The sequence below is a fragment of the Austrofundulus limnaeus genome, unplaced genomic scaffold (assembly GCF_001266775.1).
Source record: "Austrofundulus limnaeus strain Quisiro unplaced genomic scaffold, Austrofundulus_limnaeus-1.0 Scaffold228, whole genome shotgun sequence".
In the NCBI taxonomy this organism is placed as follows: Eukaryota; Metazoa; Chordata; class Actinopteri; order Cyprinodontiformes; family Rivulidae; genus Austrofundulus; species Austrofundulus limnaeus.
Window position 1 is genome coordinate 580,097 of NW_013952630.1, and position 17,429 is coordinate 597,525.

General features: G+C 38.1%; 1 protein-coding gene across 1 annotated transcript in view; it reads right to left on the reverse strand.

The window, feature by feature from the left end:
• The window catches only part of adgrb2 (adhesion G protein-coupled receptor B2), a gene marked incomplete at its 5' end in the record, with an annotated part of 154,419 nt that overhangs the window by 35,237 nt on the left and 101,753 nt on the right, over positions 1–17,429 (reverse strand). The window contains 5 exon segments of the mRNA XM_014019734.1: positions 772–944; positions 2,714–2,728; positions 3,126–3,165; positions 10,618–10,710; positions 15,846–15,917. Coding sequence (XP_013875188.1) covers positions 772–944; positions 2,714–2,728; positions 3,126–3,165; positions 10,618–10,710; positions 15,846–15,917 — 393 coding nt within the window.

A 17,429-nucleotide genomic window follows, 5' to 3' on the forward strand; every position in this document is an offset into this window, starting at 1 on the left:
CTTCTGAATAAATGAAAATGATTTAACACAGTTGTTTATACTTTTAGCAGCTCTTTTTATTCCACAGCTGAGCTGCTAAAAATGACAGATTTTATTTTCTGGATCTCTGACAGACGGACTTCAATCTCTGAACTCGTAAAGTTCTTATTTTTAGTTTTCGCTGTCATTCTCATGAATGAACACTTCCTGATATCTGAGACAGGAAACATACTAGCCTTAAATGGTGTTTTTGGGGTGGTAATTATGCTAATCTCCTCTCGGGTGCACGAGCAGCTGGATACGAACAGGTGGAATTTACGCAGCTCATTTACACACTTTTCCTGAAGATAGAAGAGTTTGTTGAATCTGACATGACATGTTCGTACGAACCCTTCGTACGAACAAAAGTAAGAGAAATTTAGGATACGAATACAAACATGTTCTTGCATGAGGCCCATTGTTTGTTGTTTTTGGTGCATTTTGTGGCAACATTGCAGAGCAGGTTAGGAATAGTTATTAGAGCATTTTGGGCCATTTTTCGGTACTTCTGTTTTGATAAAGACATTTTTAAGATTTAGTGCAATGTTTTCGCAACTGTGTTTAGAGATATTAAAAAAATAAATTTAGACAAGTACACTGCTGCTTTAAAGTCAAATCAAGTGGAGTGCACTACATTTAATCATGTTTTTTTTTTTTTTCGGTCTCCCCTGAGACAGGAAAGTTTAGAAATTCAACCATATTGAAATCTAATTTGTCAGTAAAGATTAGCTGAGAAAGGTGAGCTACCTGTACCTGTACAATGAGGTTTGGCGGTGGGATGTTACCAGGGAGAGAGCTGAAGTTGACCCCTACTCCCCCCTCCTGATGGGATGCAAGCTTGGGATCATCCTCATCATCCAGGGAAATTCGAGACAGGGTTCCAGTGATGGTAGCTGGGTTACAGGTGTTAACCTCTTTGAAAATGACTGAAGGGAGATGGGGGGGTACAAAAAGTTGAACAGACAGGAACAAAGTTCAACAGTGACATTACAAGCGAGGGAAATATTGAGTAGCAGCGATCAAGAGTTCACAGGCATGGGATTACAGGAGAAAACTGATATTTGAAATTTAATAAATAGAGAGGACTTTTCAAAAGTGATAACAGAGAAATAAATTCAAGTGAATGAATTGGCACAAATTGTCAGTTTGAAATGTGTTTGCACTGGTGATAAAGTCAGGGAGTCAAATTGCATCTAAAAAACAAAACAAAAAAAATCTGAATTTATTAAGACAAAAAATAAATAAATAAAAGCTTTTCCACTTTACAGTACTCAAGACAACCTTTTTTTGTTGTGGTTTTGTTTGTAGGCAAATGTAAGTTGTACAGTTGTTGGAATTGCTCTGGGTTAGTTTCCATGCAAAATGTGCAGGACAAACAGATGGTATACATTTCCAGAAAATCTACTGTAAAATGGTCTCTGCTGTCTTACCACTGTTGGAACTGTGTGCAGGCTTGAGGTGGTTTAAAAATTTTAAAGGACAATCCCAATTCTTACTTTGTAGCATTAAAATGATTGCAAGGTGGCACAAAATGTTAGCACTGCAACTACAAATGCATGATATCAATACCCATCATCAAGAAGCATAGTCAGATTTCACACAAATGTATCTGGCACCTTTAATAGAACACCTGCCTGTTCCAGATGTGTAAAACAGCATCAGTCATAAGAAACATCAGTTGAAGCAACAAATCAAACAAAAAATGATAAAATAAAGTTCCCATTCATGTTAAACATCATGCTAATAAAGATATAGACACAAATGCATTAAATATAGTGCATAGAAATACTTACTTTGAGACACCAAAATCCAATTCTATAACATGAACAGTGCTACAGAGCATTTCAGCTCAAATGGCACTTGTTCAACCAAAATGTCAGGCTACATGATTAAAACTGAGAATGTGATCTGTCGTTAAAAATACCAGCAAAAATACTGGCCAAGTTAAAAAAAAAAAACATCTGATGTGTCAGTCAAACTAGATTAAACAAATTTGATGAAATCACACCAATTGGATGTCTGCATTACAAAACAACTGCATCAGAAAAGAGATAGCGAACTAGAAGGCGAACTTATAGAGGAATCCGGCACTGCTTAGTTTGTTCATTATTTCTACCCCATAATATGAATGCCCACTTTAGTATAAAAAACTGCTACAGACAAGTTTGATCAAGTGTGGTCAGTCTTTTACAAATACACATACACACACACACACACACACACACACACACACACACACACACACACACANCACACACACACACACACACACACACACACACACACACACACACACACACACACACACAAAATACTCAGACTCTTTTGAACATGTCTAAACAGAAAAGTTATGAACAGCCAATGTTTTACCTATTACCACCTTGGCTCACTCCTTTTAAAGAGCTATCTACAACAGGTAAGATATTGGCTGTTCATATCTTTTTTCACAGAACTCAACTTCAGAAGCTCTGAATTATTATGTTGTTGTACATTTAGTGTTTCATTTTGCTTAAAAATAGTTTCTATAACATTACAGATTTGTGTGAATGTCTTGGCAGAAATGTTTACCGTAAAACAAATACAACAAATGGAGAACATTTCAATTTAGCCTCAACTCCGGATTCTTCTACAAGAATGAATGATTTCTACGATGGATCAAGCAGTGTTGAGTAGGTTAGCTGGGCGCAAAACTTACATGGGTGTCCTCTTTCTGTAAGGGTAGAGGTGGGGAAAGTGACTGTGTTAATATGTGAGACAACACACACACTTGGGCTGTGGTACATCTGTAACACAGCCAAGCACCCGGACAAGACCATTGTCGACTAACAAGTGTAACAGGTTTGAACGTGCTGAGTGTTATTAGCATGCACAATTAAACACAGTCTCATCCAAACATATGCTCACTGAACACTTATTGGGCAGAATCAGTGTGATTGATAAGGCATGGTAATTTGAACACAACCATGTGGAGATGAAGCACGTCAATGCCTGTCATCTTCCCAGCAGGCTAAGAATGCAATGCAATGCTAAACTTGTGTTTGGTGGAAACCGGATCAAATAAAAGAAGACAGGACAGAGAAAGTAAGCAGTCAGGTAGGAAGACTCACCTGTTTGACAAGCCAAGTCCACATCCTTCTCAAAATCCGTCTAAAAAAAAAGCAAGGCATAGTAAAGTGAGGGGAAAAATAAAACAAGTGCATTAGCCACAGAAGAATCCCAAAAACCACTGGATCTAAAATGCTTTAATGCTACGACTTAATTTATTTTAGAAAGGAACGTTTGTTGCCATGGCAGTGCCCTATAACTCAGCATATTGCAGCAAGAAATGTTGCCTTAGGTCATTTTATGAATGTTCAGTTTTGTTTGCTTTAGAACAAGCTTGTTTACAGCCTTTTTTATGACTAAAACAACCAAATGAAACAATATAATTTCATCTTGAATGATAGAATATAACAACTATGTTTGTGGTTTGCACCACAGCGAGTCCATGAACAATAAGGGCAATTACATTGCAAAGACTGTCCACCTAACCAAGTTTTAAAATCTTATATCCAGCCAAAAAGTCTTTTTGATCTTGTTTTGAGACTGATTTACTAAACAAAAACTGATTGTGTAAGAATAATATTGTTTTCAGAATGTGTAAGATTATTTGTCTTGTTAGCTTGAAAATTTGACTCAAATTAAGTCAAAATTTGCTGCCAATGGAGTAAGAAAATTTTATTTGGTAAGTAAAAATACTTTGTCCTCCTCCAGTACGGCTATTGCCAATATCACTCCACCCCCTGTTAACAATAGGTGTTAATTGGGTGTCAAAGATAGCCATGTGATGTGAGTGTCAGTCACATGGAGGCAGTGCTTAAAAGCCTGAATTTTGCCTGAAACTCTCAGACTGAAGAAGTCTCGTGGAGGAGAGACGAAACGTTTCATTAGAGAAGAACCTGTCCAGAAGACCTATACAATTTTTTTTCTTTTTTACTTGGAAAGATTCCTGAAATAATAGAAAACTGAGTCAAATCAAGTATTTCAAGAATCTTACCAAGTAAAAATTTCTTTTTCCACTGGCAGTTATATTGACTTAATTTGAGTCAAATTTTCAGACTAACAAGACAAATAATCTTACACATTCTGAAAACAAGATTATTATTCTTACACGATCAGTTCTTGTTAGTAAATCAGTCTCAAAACAAGATCAAAAAGACTTTTTGGCTGGATATAAGATTTTAAAACTTGGTAAGATGGACATTTTTTGCAGGGTAAACAAGAACTGATTGTGTAAGAATAATAATCTTGTTTTCAGAATGTGTAAGACTATTTGTCTTGTTAGCCTGAAATTTTGACTCAAATTAAGTCAAAAATTTCTGCCAAAGAAAATTTTACTTGGTAGGATTCTTGAAATATTTGATTTGACTCATTTTTTTTATTTCAAGAATCTTACCAAGTAAAATTTTCTTACTCCATTGGCAGAAATTTTTGACTATATTTGAGTCAATTTTTTAGTCTAACAAGACAAATAATCTTAGGTCGTATTCAGACCTGATCATTTGCTCCGCTTTAAATGAACCAGAATTCGTTTCCAGCGTTGGTCCACACTTTTTGTGCAGGTGTGAATAAACTCATGTGAACTCTGGTGTGAATCAAACAATCGGACTGAGACCTGGTTTTTGAGGTGGTCTCGGTTCGCTTCCAAACGACCTCTGGTGCGGTTCGCTTCAGTTCTCTTCTGGTGTGAATACAGACCGGACTCTAACCGAACCAACTGCATTAAACATGCACCTTTTTGGACTTCACAGGCCACCGTTGCTGAGCTAAATAAACTGAAATCATACCTGTTTTGTTGTTTCCTGTTAGCAGCTCTGTGGCAGCATGAAGTGGGTCAGAACACGCAGAGCACCTCATCTCCTTTGGGTCGCGGGACACATTTACGTGAAGTCGCTCCAAAATTAATATAACATCACAGAACCACCATTAAATTAGCTGCTTTTGATGTTTTAAATTGTATTGCAGTTGCACTATCAGCATAAATGTGCGCATCAGAACCGCAGCATGCAGGACTTCCTTGTTTTTTTTTTCTGGGTCTGTGGCTCAGTCCCGCCCCCGTCCTTTTTTGTCCAATGGGAGCAATGATCATCAGCCTCATGGATTTGTTTACAACTTATAGTTCATTTGCAAAAAAGCACAATGTGAATGCAAACCACACTAAAGGAAAAAAAAATAAAGTCCACTTTTGGTCCGGACCAAACAAACGGACCAAATGACTTTCCTGGTCTGAATACACCCTTACACATTCTGAAAACAAAATTATTATTCTTACACAATCAGTTCTTGTTTAGTAAGTCAATCTTAAAACAAGATCAAAAAGACTTTTTGGCTGGATATAAGATTTTAAAACTTGGTTAGATGGACATTTTTTGCAGTGGAGGGCTTGCAAGACCTTACGACATAACACCTTTCCAGTGTGAAGGTCTGATTATACTTCAAAAGATCTCTGTCAGCAGAGCCGGTTCTCCTTGTTGCCTCCCGAGTGCACAGAATTGTCCAATCTCCTTCGTAAGTTTTATTTGACTTTCTTTATTGTTTTTACTAAAACAGATGCAATGTTGGCTTTGTTACCAAGTTAGCAACTTTGTCGCTAGATTTGGCGATTTTTCAGACCCTTCTAAATACTTGTTTTTTTTTTCCCATGTCTTGGAAAAATAAATTATCCTTTAAGTCCTACACTTCTTCTCAGGCCAAGAGTCAGTGACCTATTTTGCTTACCTTTAAAATGTCATCATGTTTTATGATTTTACTCTTTATCTTCGGTTTTCTCGGACAAAGTGTTTTAAGATCAGGACAATATCTGTTAGAAGTAATCATTCTTGTTGCTTTTGATCAAACATCATTCTCTCCTTGGCCCAGTTTTGTCTTTTTGGATAACATACTGTATAAATGTGTGCATTTGACACTGCCTCAGTGCGCACATTTTGTATCACCCTGTGTGACATGATGTGTGTCTTGCAGATTGCAATAAATCCTGATTGACCATTTCACAGAGTACTTTTTGTTTTAGGGTCTCGTGTTTCTGTCTAGGTAAAATAAAGATTTCCACAACACTCCCAAAAAAGTGACTAGCCACAAATCTAGCAACTTTTAACGGCTTTGCTATTGGAGACTTTTGTAGACTTTAGCGACTGCCCTTTCCAGCCACTTTACTCAGCGAGAAGCAAGTGGTGCGGTGAGCCCCTCCCATTTCCAAAGCACTGACAAGGGGAATGTAAATATCACTGTATAGTTTTCTTTTCCTCTGACACTATCATGCTAAAACAAGTCTCTGCACCTGGCTCCATTTGACCCACAGCCTCAGTCACTTCTTCACCTCGTCCACCGTGCAATCCTCTTTTGGTTGAAATTGATGTTCTCACAAAATGTGTTCATGTAATGTAGATCTAAGTGTTAAATTTATCAAATTAATTCTTTGTTTGTTTACTCAGCTGTCATAAATCTCTCCTTCATCCTAGATGTCAATGGGTAATAAAAGTAGAAAACAAGGACTTGTCACACAGCCACATCAGAGAGAATGGAGCTTCTTCTTGTTTAGAATGCACATTTAAGGCTTCCACATGCTTCTTCCAAAACTGCCAGGATCGGCTCTCACTGTTGCTGTTGCATGACAAAAATTGTGTTGTTTTGTTCACAGCTTCAAGTCGTCCCCCCATTCTTGTCACAACCCAAGGAGAGAACTTTTCATCCTCCTCTGCATAAGAAATTATATTCAATTGGTCAGAAGTTCGTGGGCATGCATGCTCATGCTGAAAGCGCAATCAACTGCTTGCTTCGACAGTTGTACCCTGTGGTGGCCTAATTATTTCTATCACCTTGACACTGTCCACTGTTCGTATCTCGTAATATCTTATGAATGTTTATTTAATCGGTGGCTCCGGACGTCAGAAGCTACAGCATCAAGATGGCCTCTTTTCACGTACCGATATGGTCACCTTGGGATTTAGAGCTTGTCATTGGCTGTTAGGGACATGAGGCAGGTTGTGATTGGCTGTTCATTATCACATGATGATAGATGAAGGTATAACATTTCTTTTCCGCCCTCAGTCGGGCGGCCACATCTGACAGACTTCTCTGATTGTTTTCTGTTTTATGTCTGCCCATTTAATAAATGATTTTACGACCATACTCGCAAGACTTTTTGTCTATTTAACATCCTTTCAACGTGTTTTCTGCCCATCTTGTCATGACATACCCCAAAGCAGACATTTATAAAGGTAGTCAAATGGTGCAAAACTCTTGGATGGAGATAAAACAAGACATTGTGCATGGATGAATCTGTCTGCCAAAAACTGAGGCACTTTAACTGGGACAGATTTGTGGAGAAAATAACGGTATAAGTCGGGGGTTTTTTCCGGGAACACAAGCAAGAAGAATCCACATGCAGTGACGTATACTACAACAGGAGGAGCTTCCTATGAGGTGAGCCTTAAGCACTAAGATGAGTGTGTGCAAAAACAGTTGTCAGACAACCATCTGACTGTGCATTGACTGTTCAGCTTTGGAGGAAGTATACTGGACCCTTTAGCATGGCAACAGCAATTTGCAGAGAATCAGAACCGTTATTTGCTGCACCAGATGAATGAAAGCTTTGTTATATCTTAGCTTAACTATATAAATTGATTTATGCAGGTGTTTTATTTATTGCACACCCACTGCCAACCAGAGGATCTTCAAATACAATACATACACACTTTTTTTAACTTGTGCCTACTGTTTAAATTATACGATGATTAGGTAAGAATAGACACAACTATGTTTATTTATTATTTCCTTGTGGGTCAGAATGATAAAAGTTTAGAAATCACTGCCTTGAGGTTATGCATACAGTAGCTGCAGGAAGTTTATTTATTTTTTTAATGGCAACCACTTATTTATTTAATTTATTTATTACTTTGTAGAAAGTGAAGCTCATTGCTATTCCGTCATGCTTTTCCCTTCCCTCACCACAGAGCCTCCTCCTGCACTCTGAGGGATACACTCACAAAAGCTTTTGTTTGGATAACAGACTACAGATTTTAGAGCGTTTGGGCAAGCAGCGGAGGAAAAAAAAACAGATAAGAGGAAAAAGGGAGCTAGAAAAACTGAGGAGTTTGCGATTGAACCATCTCACAGGAACAGAAAAGCTCTTAGTTTGCAAATCGCCAACAACTCCATTCATGGGTCTTTACTAAACGAGTGAATGCAGATGGGAAACAAAACTTTTCTTCTATCCAAACTGAGAAAAAACACATAAAAAAGGTTGATTCGTCAACATCAACCAGGGCTTACACGTAATGAAAATACTATAAGACTGCAGTGAACTTGGTGCAGAATGCAATACTTCAGATTGAGGCTGAATTAATACATTTAGCAACAACACACAAACAAAATCACAGCTATTAAAGGTGCAATTTGTAGCAAAAGTGAAACCAATTAAACAAATGTTTGTTTTTTGTTTTAAAAGAATTGTACAACACTGAAGAAGTTATAATATTTTATGCTTTTTGATATTGTGATGAAATCAAATCAGTGTGCTAAATCAAATAACAGTAGCTTAATTTAGTTAAGAGACTGCAGTTTGGGAAAACAGCACTTAAGTTCAGCTAATCTAATTAAGTTATTGCAATAGTTTTTAATATTTGAAGTACATAATAAACAATACCCACCTATGTTTTTACATTTTGTTTGTTTTAAATATTTATCTAGCTCACCACAATGTGTCAGAGTTGTCATATATTATAACATATCATAACTAACTGAAGCAATTACAGTTATGTTTCAGTAATATCATAGTATTTTTGACTACAGGGAAATTAAGTATTACTCTGCAACACAAATTTATCACAGAATGTAGCAGAAAAAAGGAAGCCTCAGTAAACACCTTAACTTTCTGTTGCTTTCTTTAAAATATATTAAAACACATAGCAAATGTGCTATGTTTACTAAGTTCTCAGGAAATGTTAAACTGCAAAGTTAAATTATTTGTTGCAATTTGTTACAAAACCTTACTGTACAGATTGCACCTTTGACCTCATAGCTAATATAGATCTAGCTATTCCGATTTACTAAAATCTTTGCTTTTTTCTACAGTTGACATACTGATCGGCTGCCGATGTGGTTAGCGTGGTTGTGGGAATTGTTCTGTAAGGGGGTGCGCTCGTTTGCTTCGCTGTGGTTTAGCACGTAGTTGCGGTTGCTGCGAGGTAGACTGTGGCAGCAGGCTTGTTGGCATGTCTGCTGGCATGCTGGTGGTGACGGCAGCGGGCGACAACCCGACAGACACAGGGGTGTGCTGTGGCGAGAGCTGTGCTGATGTCCACAGGTGTCCATTTTCGCACACTTCTGATGATGGAAAAATATATGCATATTAAAAAAAATAAAACTTGCAAATGCAAGAATGGTGTCTGCTCTGTTTAGCAGTGTGTTAATCAGCGTTTAGCTAACCAAATGACTTCCAAAAGCTGGCTTTAGTTCACTTTTAACAAGAGGCTTTGGCGACAGTTTTACACCTTTATGAGCTTTTTTAAATGTCAAGGGTTTAACTTGCAAATAAGATTGTGTCTGCATATTGCAAGAGTAGCTGACTGAATTTTGTTCACTGTAATTTGGTTGCTAATGTAACTGGTGGTGGCTCCATTAAATTATCACATGTAATGCCATCAAGGGTATTGTGTTTCACAGCAGTTTTGTGCATGGGAAGCCTGTAAAGGCACATTTAAAGTCATAGCTACACTTAAAAAATGGGGAAAACCTATAATAAAATTTTCTTCTCATGAACATTAGTCAGTAAATACTTTAAGCTAGACTTGAAATGAAAACAGAAAATGTGTCAATATGGCTTTATTAAACTGGTGGGTTCAAACTTTAATCTTGATAACCCTAGAGAAGCTTTTAAAAACCCAAAGCTTCTCCGGTGGTTAAACAAAAAGGAAAACACAAAGACGACTGCTTGTAGTTGTGGTGTGACCGTACTGACATTGGTGAGGCATTCAAGTCTCAGTGATTTATCACGTTATTAACATTTTGAACACACACACTCTCTCTCACACACACACAACGTTATGGTAACACTTTCTGGTACAAAGAAGTTTAGGTCAAGAGTCACAAAAAGTGCTGATCACTCCACGGTGGAAATACATGATTAGGGTTAATGGGCAATTATTTTTATGCCTTTACTAATGTAAAATAATGATGTTAAAAGCGTTGAGATTCATATTGCAAAAAAATGGTCAAGTGGTAGGCATTTTATAGGCATAAAGCATCACTCAAATATGGCTTTGAAGGAAGAGTCTGGTTGGAAAGTGGGTAATTTAGAGTGGATTCTTGAATGGGAAAAAAACAATAAAACAGAAACTAGTCTTTAGAAATTAAGGAATGAAAGTGCACAATGCATAAATAATGTTAAACTTCCACTGAGGTAAACATGGTTAAAAGGAGGGAGGGAAGATAAGGCAGGTATGAATTTGAGCACCTTCTTAATGGTAATCGTGCTTCTTTCTATTACATCCGCAGGAAGTGCCAGCCCGTTAGTCTGAGGCAAATTAACTGGAATGTGGGATGAAATGGAATGCTATTCACCATGATCTGCACCTGTCCATTCTTGCAGGAGTCAGGGGAGTTTTCACTGTCGTCTTTACATCCCCCCATTCGACAACGAACTGCATCTTGCACCTGGGGGTGAGGGAACGGGAGGTGGGGGGGGTAGAAGATTCCGAAGAAAAAGGATAAAGGCATGGAGGAACAGAGGAAAAGGGGGAGATTGATGAGGGAGAGGAGGAGATGATGCAAAGGAAAGAAGTTAGTGCAGGTACTTTGGCTTTAGCTAGTTTAATAAATGTTGGAACATAGTGAACTTTTTTTCTTTTAGGTTTAATAATTATTCAAAATATCTTGGACTTGTTTAGGGTAAGAGTTAAATTCAAGCAATTTGGGAAAAGTCAGAAAAAAACATATTTTCCTTAAAAAGCTCAGTTTAATAGTGAAATGTCTGTCTAATCCAACATTCTATTCTTTTTTTGTTTTTGTTTTTTTGCCATTTATCCTAGAATAAGTTGTGGGAGCAACAGTTTAAACATAGATTTACAAACCACACTATGCTCATCTGGAAAGACCTCTTCCAGGCCAGCTGGGAGATATAATCCCTCCAGCTAGTCATTGGTCTACCACTAAGGATTTTCCCATCGATACTGTGTCTGTAGAACCCTTCTTGGAATTGTGGTTATTCGCCTCCATGAAATGCCACCTAATCAAGGTTGGGGTTTGATTGACCTAAGGGACCCCAGAAGTTATGATGTTAAGGAGGGCAGTTTGTTCCTGCTGAGGTTTCTCACCCCGCATTTACACTACATGCGACTCCGCTGTGCTGCGGTGCGCAGTTCGCAGCTGTTCGTTTGCAACCCAATTTACAGTATACAGTGTCCGCTACGCTCAGCTCCGCTCCGGTGCAAAGCACAGAGGAGGAAGTGTGTGCATGAAAGAGATTGCACAATGAATCCAGTGATAAATGTGAAAGTCAGAGCAAAAAATTATTAATTCTGTGAAAAATGATCTCCAAACAGCTGAAAACATTGATATAAAGGTTTTGATATCTATAGTTGAAACTGTATCACTGTCGTCTTTTTGAAACTTCTGATTTCAAAATAAAGTCCACGTGAATTGTGTGTGTGCACAATGCTTCATGCTACACGTTGCCATCTCCTTCCCAAACAGAACAATACATTCTGACAACATCTGTGTAAAAATATATCCATTTATTTTTTCAATATAGCTGGGATTTTGACAAAATTATTCCACCTTATGGTGTCTTATTTTGAAAATACAGATGTTGTGTTCATTCCTTTTTCAGTTGGTGCGACGTGATCTTTTCAGATAGATTCCGGAGCAGCTCCGGTGTCCGGCAAAAATAGGATTGGATCTAATTTTGGCGGCTTGCTGTCCGCTCACTGCCGCCCTGCAGAGCCAGTGTAAATACTCTCATTGATTATAATGGTGTATTTGCTGCGGATGTCGGGCTGCAGCGGAGCAGAGACGCATGTAGTGTAAATTGGGGGTCACTGGTTTTGAGTGAGGCACCAAACAAAGTGTGACTCAGCATCTTCTACAAGGAATTCACCAAAGGGCCATGATACTGGATGTGCAAGGGCTTCATTTTAGAACCAGGCTAGAAGTGTTGTTGCCTTTAACAAACTATACTCACAAAATTCAAACAAGCCAATCATGTCTCAGTCTAAATTCTCCCACACAATAAACTCCCTCTTAAGACTGGTTTAAACTTTGTGTCGCAGGTGCTATCCCCAGGTAACAGCAGTCTTGTACATTGCTCCCAGTCAGAACTGTGAGACGCAGACATTGCGGCTCGGAGCGTGTGATTGGTTAGAACTTTGTGGCTGTGTTTGTTCCTGAAGAGCAAGTGGTGGTCCAGCAGGAAGATCTGCTCTGAGTCCAGCTCTATAGCGGTCCAGCAATGGTATCGGTCCAGTGCAGCACTGAGGAGCTGGACTGCTTCAGACCTGGGCTCAGAGCAGATCTTCCTTCCTTTTTTTAAATTGTTTTTTGTCTGAAACCTGTCATTAAAAGAGCAGCTGGTTATACTGAATATGCAGCTGATTTTCACTCTTTTTTTTCCAATCACGGCGGTTAACAAAAAAATAAATAAAATAAACATTTCCCAGATGGACTCTTCAGCCAACATAACACTGATCATTGAGTGACAAAAAAAAAAAAAAAAAGGGAAAAAAAAAAAAAAAAACAATATCCAGCCATCATTATTGTTGTGTTCCTACTTATTAGCTTTGCGAGGGCAAAGGGAAGAATTATGATGATTTATGTCCCGCCGCTTCTTCAGCCCATTTATACTCAATGAGGAAATAGATGTCCATCTTTTTGACACTCAGCGGGGGGACAAGACGTGCAACACAAAGTCCAATCCAGCCTTTAGTGACTGAAAAGATCCCCTTCTCCCTTGTACAGTGACTGATGGGGATAGACTCCATCTCACCGAAAACTGGAAAGAACAAGCAAGTAAAGAAAATGGATGGACAGCTGGAAGGATATGACCAGCCTCCAGTGAACAAACCACATTGCTGGAGACACCCTAGTAGGCTGATAGACATTGTGGTTTGGGTAATACTCAGAAAGCTTAGATGTGTTGTTGAATGCTGAAACTGTGTTTAGAGGTGCACAATAAATGTGATCTCATTGTGGTATCAATGTCACTATTGTGTCTACACCTAGTTTAGATGGTAGTGTTTGAGATGTTAAACTACTAAAAATATTATGAATACCACAAAAAAGAGAAGTGAAGAAAATGTGGATATAGTGAAACAACTATGTTTGTCTAAATATTCATCAATAATATCACAACTACTTGTTTGCCCAATACAGTGCAGCCTTTGTCAAATAGATAGTAGGAAGCGCAGATCAGCACTTCAAAGTGGCCCATCTGAGCCATGTAAAGTTATTGGCTCTAATTAAGATCAACAGAACAGTATAAAGATGTTCTAACCCCTGGGCCTTCCTAGTGTTGTATTGTTTTGTTTTGTTTTTCTCTTTATCCTCCCACATACTACAGTGAAGTAAACTTAGACCAGCCTACTCTCAAAGCTTAAAAAAAAACAGATCCATGAAGATAACCCTAAGATTATTTCCCACTATCAGACTTTTTATGATGATATCTGTCCCCATTTTACTTTTCTGAGGTGCAGCTTCTTTTCCCAGCGCTGCCGCTGTCAATTCCCAGATTATCAAGGATGAACACATGAAAGGCTCGCATAAGGAGTGACACAAGAGGTTCATTCCCATCAAGCCATCTCCCTATTGATGCATATTTGTGTGTGTTCAACTGCAACACGTGGAATGGATCGGAATCCCCGATTATTACTGCATGGCTAAATATATTTATTTATTATTTCTTTTTATCTGTCACTTCTGTTTAAAACTAATCCTCTGTGGCATTTGTTGCCTGCTCTATCCTAACATCCCATAAGTGTGGGTATGTGTGTATTGGTGTTGAATACAGCTGAGTATAGTTTCTTTTCATTCTATCTACACCTAACTACTCCTACCTACCAATTATCTCATCTATCGCTTTTATTTACTGATTCAGCCATGAATCACAGTATTTCTCTCCAATCCCTGTTTGCATATTTTTTTTCCTTCATTATTGCTATTCACTACAACAAAATCCCTCCATCACAATGTACACTAACTCGCCGTCATCTCATCTTGAATTGTTTTGTGGTTGCCTCTTAAAGGGTTGGCATTATGCAAAATCAACATTTTTGAGCTTTATGACATGTGATAATGTCATTCCCTCATCAAAAACATTCCCAAAGTGTTGCTTTGACTCATTCATGCATGTTTGAGAAATCCTCAAATCTCCTGTATTAGCCATGTGGAGCTACTTAAACGCTTGCTGGTACAAAGCACTGCCTATTTACACAAAGCTCCTCCCTGGAATTTAGTCCCCAGCTGAGCTCCCCCCACCACCACCACCACCACCCTCCTAACAGAGCCACTGTTGTGATAATGTGCTGAAGTGGGAGTGTCAGAAATGGTAGGAAGTTCTTAGAGAGACAGATGCTAACTTGAAGGCATTTAAATAGGCTATGATGCAAAGTCAAGTTTAGTTTTGATATATACAACATTTTCACAACAACTGAAGATAACATAGATACTTGATTGTGTAATAGGATTGAACTATATGCCTGGAAAATACACATAAACTTAAAGCCTCTCTTATGTCCATAATCCTTCTTTTACCTTTGCAAATCTCCACAGGTCATCAGTGCTATTTTGGTTCTTACATTTTGCACTAACATCTTACACAAGAGATGTGCTGCATGCCAAAAAAACATACACTAAAATTACTGCAGTTATTTTTGTCCATATTGTAGTTTACTGTTTTTACTATCACATGCTGTAGTCTCTTCATTCAAGCTTCTTCTCTCAAGCTTTGTGCAGTAATACTTCATAATTATCTTTTTTTTCCTACTTTTCCCCCATCCCTCCTTTCCTCTGATACAGAACAGATTTTTTTTCCCTCTGCAGCAATGAAGGGTTTATGCTCCATCTCCTGCAGGGGATTTTCATACATTTACAATAAATAATTCCAGGATTTACTGTAGTCTGATCCCTGCCGCCTTTGTGATATTGATTTATTGCAGCTTAGCAGTCAGAGCATTTTAAAATTCACTTACAGTGTGCAGTGCATTCAATGACCTAATGATCTCTTAGAGAGAGCCAAACCTGTGTGTGTTGTAGCACATCTGTAACAGAAGGCAGATTTACAGTTACTAAAATGTGATGACATTGTAAAAATATTAATTATGACTGGTGAGAATGCTTATGTGGGCGTGTTGTTTTGTGCTAATGCCTCTCTTACGAGACATGAAGACATGTATGTGCATATTAAGACGGAAAGTCAAGGTCCTCGGGGGGCACGACAAAGCCTGTGGCAAATAGGCATCAGGGGACATTAGTTAGGGACTTATCGTCTTATTCCATACATCATCTTAGTAAGCTCCTTAAACCAGACTTGAATCAGTTGGACAATAGCAAACTATCATGCTCCATTATGAGTAAGAAGCACCGCAACAAGACATAAAACCATACTAATCCCTCTCATGCCTGATCCGCTTGAGTTGAGTCGTGGCCTCATACTGACCTGGAAAGTAAGGTGAATAAATCCCACCTGGCGATGGGAACAAGACTAGCAGAGGGAACCATGTGAAGCAGTAGTAAAATCATTTAAAGCAAGCGGATACCATGGCATAGTATAGTAGCAAAAACAAGGAAACTGAACCCACCTCTCGGCGCATGGCACAGTGGACAGTAATGATGACAAAACCTTGAACAGAGTCGAAGACAGCAAAGAGGACCTGGAGCACAGAAATGATATACCATTTATTAACTGGATACTGGGTCATTATCACAAAACTCTGTATCCCTAGTGACCTCTGGGTGAGAGTTGATGCACCCTGAACATGTTACCAGTCCATCCCAGGGTCACAAACAATCATGCATTAACATGAACTGCAAACATTGTCCATCTAAACAAGTTTTTTAATCTTATAGTTAGCCACAACATTTTATTGATCTTGTTTTGAGACTGATATATTAGGCAATAGGATAATGTGTTCATTTATTAATTTTAGCCTGATTTTTTTTTCCTTATTTCAAGAAGTTCTACCAAGTGCAATTGTCTAATTCCACTGGCAGATTGTCAAGTAATTTTAGAATATTCAGACTTGAATTAAGTGATAAAATCTGACAATGGTTGAAAATTCCAGGCCAACAAGATTAACAGTCTAACATTCTGCTCTTTTATATCAGTCTCAAATCAATATCAAAAACATTTTTTGGTAGGATATTATGGAGTTCGCGAGGGGACATGGGGGATTTTTTTTTCCTTTTGCGTTCCCACGCAATACCTTTGCGTAACCTCTCAATACCTTTTGCGTTACCTCACAATACTTTTGCGTTCCCAGGCAAAAGATTGTTCTGTATACGAACTGAATTAAATCAGACTTTATTTTGAAATATCCGGTTACCAAAACAGGACGTGTCGCCACAAGTTTGTGAAATTGACATTGATGTTGCGTGGCTGTACTGTGTTAAAATATTGGCATATGACATACTTCCATGCGTAGCTGTGTGATATATTCTTTCTGAAGCTGAATTAAAGCAGTAGACTAACTTGCTAATGGTGAACATGTGAGTTTGCTAATAAACCGGCAGGCACAACAGTGATAAACTACTTTTGCGAGGGAACGCAAAAGGAATTGCAAAGTAACACAAAAGTATTGTGAGGTAACGCAATACTATTGCGTGGGAACGCAAAAGAAAAAAAAAATCTTCCATGTCCCCTTGTGGGCTCCGTAGGATTTAATATTATAAAACTTAGTTAGATGGATATTTTTATAGTGTGTTTGCATTTAAATTATGTCTCAACATAATTTCAGTAGTACACATTTGACTGTAATCGAATAGTTAAATGTTGTAGCACATATTTAAACATACACAAAAATGTTTAATATGTTGTTGATTATTTATATTTCCTATAAGTCTTTCATTACTGCCCCTTAAGTTCTCATTTATTCTTTTTTATTTTACTCCTAATTTATTTGTTAAACATTTCCTCCACATGTAATTCTGCTTGAATAATAAAAAGGAGTTCTGACTCCAACTGAAAAAAAAATAGTAAAAGAATTGTTGATGTAAGAATGTAATTATTTTATATGTGCAGTCTGTTTTGCACAGCAAGGACACAGCATGATGAATTTCCTGATGCCTTAAATCAGTTCAAAGACACTTTCTCCCATCATGCATCACTAGTGGATGTGTGTGTGTGTGTGTGTGTGTGTGTGTGTGTGTGTGTGTGTGTGTGTGTG